This window comes from Pongo pygmaeus, chromosome 15 (genome assembly GCF_028885625.2).
Source record: "Pongo pygmaeus isolate AG05252 chromosome 15, NHGRI_mPonPyg2-v2.0_pri, whole genome shotgun sequence".
In the NCBI taxonomy this organism is placed as follows: Eukaryota; Metazoa; Chordata; class Mammalia; order Primates; family Hominidae; genus Pongo; species Pongo pygmaeus.
In genome coordinates, this window is record NC_072388.2 from 104,797,939 (window position 1) to 104,805,466 (window position 7,528).

The following is a 7,528-nucleotide window of genomic DNA, read 5'->3' on the forward strand; positions in this document are numbered from 1 at the left end:
CAGTCTCCTACAGAGGCAGGGGCTGTGTGTCTGTCCCCAGGGGCTCCTAGGGCTTCTCGTGGCTCAGCCCAGGGCAGCTGCTGCTGGAGGGAGGGCCACGCTGGCAAAGCCCCCACCCTGCCGAGGGCAGCCCCTGGCTGAGCCCCACCCTAGGCGGCCCAGGCACACCTGCACAGTCTGGGCCAGTGTGGGGACACTGGGACCCGCTCTGCCTCCCTCATGCCACTCAGGCCTCAGACTCGGCCTGACCCACGGAAAGAACCATCACAGTCTCGCAGGGGCCCAGGGCAGCGCTGGGTGCTTTATTTCCATGCTGGGCGCCTGGGAAGTGTGTACATGGGGTGTGTGCCAAGCATCCTTGCGTGACCCCGAGAGCCCGGGGAGCGAGGGCTTGCCGGCCGTCGTACTCATTTACCCGGAGACGGGGAGAGGCTCTTCTGCGTGTAGTGGTTGTGCAGAGCCTCATGCATCACGGAGCATGAGAAGACGTTCCCCTCCTGCCACCTGCTCTTGTCCACGGTGAGCTTGCTGTAGAGGAATAAGGTGCCGTCGGAGTCCAGCACGGGAGGCGTGGTCTTGTAGTTGTTCTCCGGCTGCCCGCTGCTCTCCCACTCCACGGCAATGTCGCTGGGGTAGAAGCCTGTGACCAGGCAGGTCAGGCTGACCTGGTTCTTGGTCAGCTCCTCCCGGGATGGGGGCAGGGTGTACACCTGCGGCTCTCGGGGCTGCCCTGTAGGGACAGAGGTTGGCACAGCGGTCACTCTCAGGGCAGAGGGTGGGCCGAGCTGGCCTCTGTCCATGTGGCCCTCGCCCTCTGCAGGTCCCACCTTTGGCTTTGGAGATGGTTTTCTCGATGGGGGCTGGGAGGGCTTTGTTGGAGACCTTGCACTTGTACTCCTTGCCGTTCAGCCAGTCCTGGTGCACGACGGTGAGGACGCTGACCACACGGTACGTGCTGTTGAACTGCTCCTCCCGCGGCTTTGTCTGGGCATTGTGCACCTCCACGCCGTCCACATACCAGTTGAACTGGACCTCGGGGTCTTCGTGGCTGACGTCCACCACCACGCAAGTGACCTCAGGGGTCCGGGAGATCATGAGGGTGTCCTTGGGTTTTGGGGGGAAGAGGAAGACTGACGGTCCCCCCAGGAGGTCAGGTTCTGAGGAAGAGATGGAGTCGGATGTGTCAGCACCCGGCTGGGGCCTGTCCCTGGATGCAGGCTACTCTAGGGCACTTGTCCCGCCTTGAGCTGGAGGGCAAGGCCTGGGCTGGCTTACCTGGGCATGGTGGGCACGGGCGAGGTGTGTCACAACATGGGATTATGAGCTCTGCAGAGAGAAGATTGGGAGTTACTGGGATCTGGGAGGAGAGAAGGTGTCTGAGCTGAGGGAGTGGAGCGTTTGGCCTTTGGGGTGGGCTTAGGTCAGGGGCAGGGTCCTCCCGGATATGGCTCTTGGCCAGTCTGAGCGCAGCACCTGCCCCTTTGTGCACAGGGCCTGGGGTAGGGGCATCCAGCCTGTGCCTGCCCAGAGTCTGGTGAAAAAGCCAGAAGACCCTCTCCCTGAGCATGAGTGGGGCAGGAAGAGGCCTTCGGGTGAGGACACAGACAGGGCCTGCCCTGCTGCCCTGGGCTGGGGCTGCACAGCCGGGATGCATCCAGGCAGCAGGGCTGAGCCTGGCTTCCAGCAGACACCCTCCCTCCCTGCGCTGGCCTCTCACCAACTCTCTTGTCCACCTTGGTGTTGCTGGGCTTGTGATCTACGTTGCAGGTGTAGGTCTGGGTGCCCAAGCTGCTGGAGGGCACGGTCACCACGCTGCTGAGGGAGTAGAGCCCTGAGGACTGTAGGACAGCCGGGAAGGTGTGCACGCCGCTGGTCAGGGCGCCTGAGTTCCACGACACGGTCACCGGTTCGGGGAAGTAGTCCTTGACCAGGCAGCCCAGGGCTGCTGTGCTCCCGCAGCAGGACGCCAGGGGGAAGACCGATGGGCCCTTGGTGGAGGCTGCAAGAGAGGTGGCGCCATGTGACCGCGGTGTGGGACAGAGCTGGGCCCAGGGCGCAGAGGCCCCTCGGTTCTGTCTGTCCGCGAGGGTCCAGGCAGGGTCCAGTGTCTGGGCTCACGGGCATTGGGTGTGCACCTGGCTGGCGCCACCTGCCTCACCTTAGCCCCCTCCCTGCCCCAAAGCCAAGGTCAGGCCCGGCCTGCCCCAGAAAGCTTGCAGGACCGGTGGCCCTGCGGTGCCCTTCTGCAGGCACCCCTGCAGCCTAGGAGGCGGGGCTCGGCAGCCAAGTCAGCGCTGTGTCTGCTGGGAGTCAGCACAGTCCAGGGCCTCTAGCTTGGTCTCAGCTCTGGTCATCGGTGCCACCTCAGGGACAGCTCATGCCCATCGATCCCACTCTAGCCTTTTATGGGTGCCTGGCTTGACCAGTGGACACTGTTCTCAGATGGCTTCTCACGAGTTGCCCGAACCCCCTGAAGCCCCTGACCCTGCCGCCCCAGCGTGGCCCTCCTCTAGTGAGTGGGCCTGACTTGCCCAGCGCCCTGGTCATAGCCTGCCCTCTGCCCTCCAGGGCCCTTGTCTTCTGTGTAGCAGAGGGTCCAGACACTGCATAAGGTTGGCGGCCTTCAGCCCCAGGGCCCCAGAACCCCCTGCCTTGGAATAGCCCCCTGGGAGCCGCCTCCTCAGCCTCTCCCCTCCTTTCCCCTTAGCCCCAGTGTGCACCAGCCCAGGTCAGGGCCCTGAGTGCCTGGATGCCCCCTGCCTCCCCAGTGTCCCACATTACTTCCGGAGGCTCAGTCACCACACCCTCCCCCTCCCAGCCCTGGCCTGGCCTTCTCGGCCACCAACCCACCTCCTCCCTCTCTCCAGAGCTTCCCCTGGCAAGGTCCCTGCTGGGCTCAGCCCAGGCCCCTGAGCAGAGGTAGGAGCCTTACACCTGTCATTGGCCCTCCCCACCCTGCGTGGTGCCAGGACCTCCAGGCCACAGGGAGGCCCCATTTCTCTCTGCTGCTGGCCCAGTGGCCCTGGAGTCCCACTGCAGGCTGGGTGTGCCCCGACCTCTGAGGAAGCTAAGTGCCCTACCCTCAGCCAAGCCATCCCCTCTGCTCAGCCCCAGGGCCCGGCCCACTACCCCTTCCCCTCACCTGTACCACAGGCTCTGGCTGACTCTGCCCAGGCCCTGAATGGGACCCTCTGGCTCCCCTCTGCTGCTACACTGCCCTGCACCACCTCCACTCAGCTTCATTGTGCTGGTGGCCCTGGCTCCTGGCAGCCCATCTTGTTCCTTCTGGGGCGCCAGCCTCAGAGGCCTTCCTGCCCAGGGTCCGCTGGGGCCAGCCCTGGGACCCTATGGGTCTCAAGCACACAGGTTCCCCCTGCAGCCAGACCTGCCCCTGCCTGTGAGCTCAGCCCTGAGCCCTGGAACGCCTTCCCTTCTCCATCCCAGCTTGCCCTTGCCAGCTGCTCAGTGGGATGGGCTCACACCTCCTTCCCTGCACCAGGAGGCTGCACTGCACTTTCACCAGCCCTCAGCTGTGGGCTGCCAGCAACTACCCAGCTCCTGCCAAAGTCTAGGAGCTGAGTGCTGCCTCCCACCGTCCCTGCTCACCTGCAGCTGCCGTGCCCTGAGCTCTAGTGCCTGTCCCCTGCTCATCCCGCCTCCCACTGGCCCTGCTCACCTGCAGCTGCTCTGCTCTGACTCCCTGAGGCTGAGCCTCAGTCCTGCTCACCTTCTGATGCTCTCCCCTGTCCCCTGAGCTCCATGGGCTGCCCCCTACTCGTCCTGCCTCCTACCAGCCCCTGCTCACCTGTGGTTGCTCTGCCCTGGTCCCCTGAGCTCCAGGGGCTTCCCCCTGCTCTTCCTGCCCCCACCGGCCCCTGTTCACCTTCAGATGCCCTCCCCTGATCCCCTGAAGTCCCGGAGCTGCCCCCTGTTCCTCCTGCCTCCCACCAGCCCTTGCTCACCTGCGGCTGCTCTGCCCTGGTCCCCTGAGTTCCAGGGGCTGCCCCCTGCTCGCCCACCTCCCACCAGCCCGTGCTCACCTGCGGCTGCTCTGCCCTGGTCCCCTGAGCTCCAGGGGCTGCCCCCTGCTCGCCCACCTCCCACTAGCCATGCTCACCTCCTGATGCTCTGTCCTGGTTCCCTGAGCTCCAGGAGCTGCCCCCTACTCGTCCTGCCACCCACCAGCCCCTGCTCACCTGTGGCTGCTCTGCCCTTGTCCCCTGAGCTCCAGGGTCTTCCCCTGCTCATCCTGCCTCCCACCTGCTCTTGTTCACCTTCAGTTGCTCTGCTCTGGTCCGCTGAGTTGCAGGAGGTGCCCCCTGCTCCTTCTGCCCCCACCTGCCCTGCTCACCTGTGGCTGCTCGGTCCTGGTCCCCTGAGCTCCAATGCCTGCCGCCTACTCACTCTGTCCTCCGTAAACCCGGGGCAGTAACATCACTCAGGCCACTGTTGCCGCCCTGCCTGTCCTGGCACCCTCTGTCCAGGTTTGCGCTGTTTTTCTGGCCTCATTTTTCTTTTTGCAGCACTTGGCTTGTTCCCTATGCTGTGGAGCAGCCCCAGGGTCCAGTCAGGTCTCCCCAACAGAGCCCCTTGCCCTTGCCCATGTGCCCCTCCTGGATGAGCTCCCGGATCCTCCCATCCCTGCACTGCTCCTGCTCTGGAAGCCTCTCCGGAACCTCAGCTCCTCAGTGGTCTCTGCTCTGCTGGGTCAGCTCCCTGAACGCATGGAGCCTCAGCCCCTCCCCTCGCCCCAGGCCTGCTGCGCTCTGGGCCTTTCTGGGCCTCCCTGGACTCTTCCCTCCTCCTGCCTGTGCGCTCAGCACAGCTCTCCCCTCCTCTCCGCTGCTGACCACAGCCCTGCTCCCCACCAGCAGGTGCCCCAGCCCCATCAGCTGGCCCTGAGCCCAGCCCCTGTCCCTCCCCCGTCCCTGCCTCTGCCTCTGGGCTCCTTGGCTTCCACCCTCCTGAACTGCTGCCACACTCATCCTCCCTGCTCTGCTCCCGGCTCACCTGCTGTCCTTGGTCCTGGCTGAGAGGAGGGCCCCACAGCCAGCACTGCTGACCCTGCCCTGGGCTCCGGTGATGCTGCCGGCCTGGACAAGCCCCTCCGTTCACCTGGGGCCTCTCCTCCTCCCTCGCTCTGCTGCCTCCTCAGCTCAGGTCGGTCCTGCCCATCCTGGCGTCACCCCACGGCTGGCTCTGCCGCATCCCGTCATGTTCCTCGTGCTCCCAGCCCGGTTGTCGGAGGCCTCAGTCACCCTGTGGTGTGTCCTGCCCTGTTGGCTTGGAAGCCCCTGCGCATGGTCCCCGTCATCTCGCACTGGGTGGGTATCAGTGCCTGAAGGCTGCCCACCTCCCCCGTGCTGTCTCCGCTTGGGCCTCCATGTGGGGCCGGCCTCACCCCAGCGTCTCCCCAGCCTCTTGCAGCCTGTTCAGCAGCTCAGGTCCAGGAGCGCCCACGGCTGCACGCAGGCTCTGTCCTTCTCCCGAGCCTGTGCCCCTGCCCTGTGCTGACCCCACTCACCGAGGTGGGGGACTCAGCCCTTCCTGTTCTGGCGCAATACTTGTGGGCAGCCTTGCCCTCGCCGTCAGCTGCTATTTGTCTTCCTAGGAAATCACAGCTCGGCCCCCAGGTCCCCAGGGATGTGAACTCCACACTGCAAAGACTAAGAACAGGATTGAAACCGGCGGCACCACTTACTTCCTGAAGTTCCCTTTTCTTCTGGTGGTTTCTGTGTCAGAGGGCGAGGGGGAGTCCAGACAGAGCCGAGGCTGCCTCATGGGTGTGTGGGGATGGGGGTGCTGGCTGCCCCCATACTCCCCCATACTCACGGAAGAAGGTGGGGAGCCTGGTCCTTGTGTGCTGCTCTTTTCTCTGTTTCTGAGTCCCTGGGGCTGGACTGAGACTGGCAGCAATTATGACCATTCTGCCCGTGGTCTCAGCCTCTCAATACCTGGGCCTCTCACCTGAAGCTTCTGGCCCCCACTGGGCCCTGGTGGCTGCTTTTGCCTGGGCCTCTTTCCAGCTGGCTCTCACTCATGGTGCAGGGAGGGGAGTGTGAGCCCATCCTGCTGAGCAGCTGGCAAGGGCGAGCTGGGATGGAGAAGGGAAAGTGTTCCAGGGCGCAGGGCTGAGCTCGCAGGCAGGGGCAGGTCTGGCTGCAGGGAGAATGTGTGTGCTTGAGACCAGGAGGGTCTCAGGGCTGGCCCGAGTGGACCCTGGGCAGGAAGGCCTCTGAGGTTGGCACTCCAGAAGGAACAAGATGGGCTGCCAGGAGCCAGGGTCACCAGCTGTGCTCCTGGGGGCCAAGGGGACGTGGGACAGGTGGATGAACACACTGAAGCTGAGTGGAGGTGGTGCAGGGCAGTGTGGCAGCAGAGGGGAGCCAGAGGGGCCCATTCAGGGCTTGGGCAGAGTCGGCCAGAGCCTGTGGTGCAGGTGAGGGGAAGGGGTAGTGAGCAGGGCCCTGGGGCTGAGTAGAGGGGATGGCCTGGCTAGGGACAGGATACTTAACTTCCTCAGAGGCCAGGGGCACACCCGAGTTGCAGTGGGACTCCAGGGCCACTAGACTACAAGCAGAGAGAGAAATTAGGCCTCCCTGGGGCCCGGGGGATGGTGGCACCATGCAGGGTGGGGAGGTCCAAGGGCAGGTGCAAGGCTCCTACCTGTGCTAGGGGAGCCTGGACTGAGATCAGGAGGGACCTTGCCAGGCCGAAGCTCTAGAGAGAGGGAGGAGCTGGGCAAGGACGAACGTGGAGGTGGGAGGTAGCAGGGGACGGGATGAGGTCAGAGGGACTGGGCAGACAGAACGTCCGAGGAGGTGTCGCACAGGAAGTGTCCAGAATGGAATAGGAAGTGTCTGGAATGGAAAAGGAAGCATCCAGTTTGGAACAGAAAGTGTCCAGAATGGAACTGGAAGCATCCAGAGTGGAACAAGAAATGTCCAGCATGGAACAGGAAGCATCCAGCATGGAACAGGAAGCATCCAGAGTGGAACAAGAAACGTCCAGCATGGAACAGGAAGCATCCAGAATGGAACAGGAAGCATCCAGAGTGGAACAGGAAACGTCCAGCATGGAACAGGAAGCATCCAGCATGGAACAGGAAGCATCCAGAGTGGAACTAGAAATGCCCAGCATGGAACAGGAAGCATCCAGAATGGAATAGGAAGCATCCAGAATGGAATAGGAAGCATCCAGTATGGAACAGGAAGCATCCAGAGTGGAACAGGAAGCATCCAGGGTGGGACAGGAAATGTCCAGCATGGAACAGGAAGCATCCAGAATGGAACAGGAAGCATCCAGCGTGGAACAGGAAGCACCCAGCATGGAACAGGAAGCGTCCGGAATGGATACTTGCGAGGGGAAATCATGTCCCTCCCACTAAATGTGCTCTCCACAAGGACCCGGCCTGCCCTTGTGACCCTGCTGGATCCCTGAGCTGGCACCAGCCCTGCCCTCAGAGAGACTGTCCAGGAGACAGGTGGAGGTGCACGTGTGGGTCGCTGGGGAAATCCATCCTCCAGCC

At 63.6% G+C, this 7,528-nt stretch overlaps 1 gene segment (V, D, J or C); it reads right to left on the bottom strand.

Annotated features, from left to right (window-relative positions):
* Positions 1 to 277: 277 nt before the first annotated feature.
* Positions 278 to 6,041, bottom strand: LOC129012382 (immunoglobulin heavy constant gamma 1-like). The segment is given in 7 exon segments: positions 278 to 730; positions 828 to 1,157; positions 1,276 to 1,326; positions 1,718 to 1,999; positions 5,011 to 5,182; positions 5,525 to 5,732; positions 5,968 to 6,041. Coding segments are annotated over 7 exon segments (1,440 nt in total).
* Between the last annotated feature and the right edge of the window lie 1,487 nt (positions 6,042 to 7,528).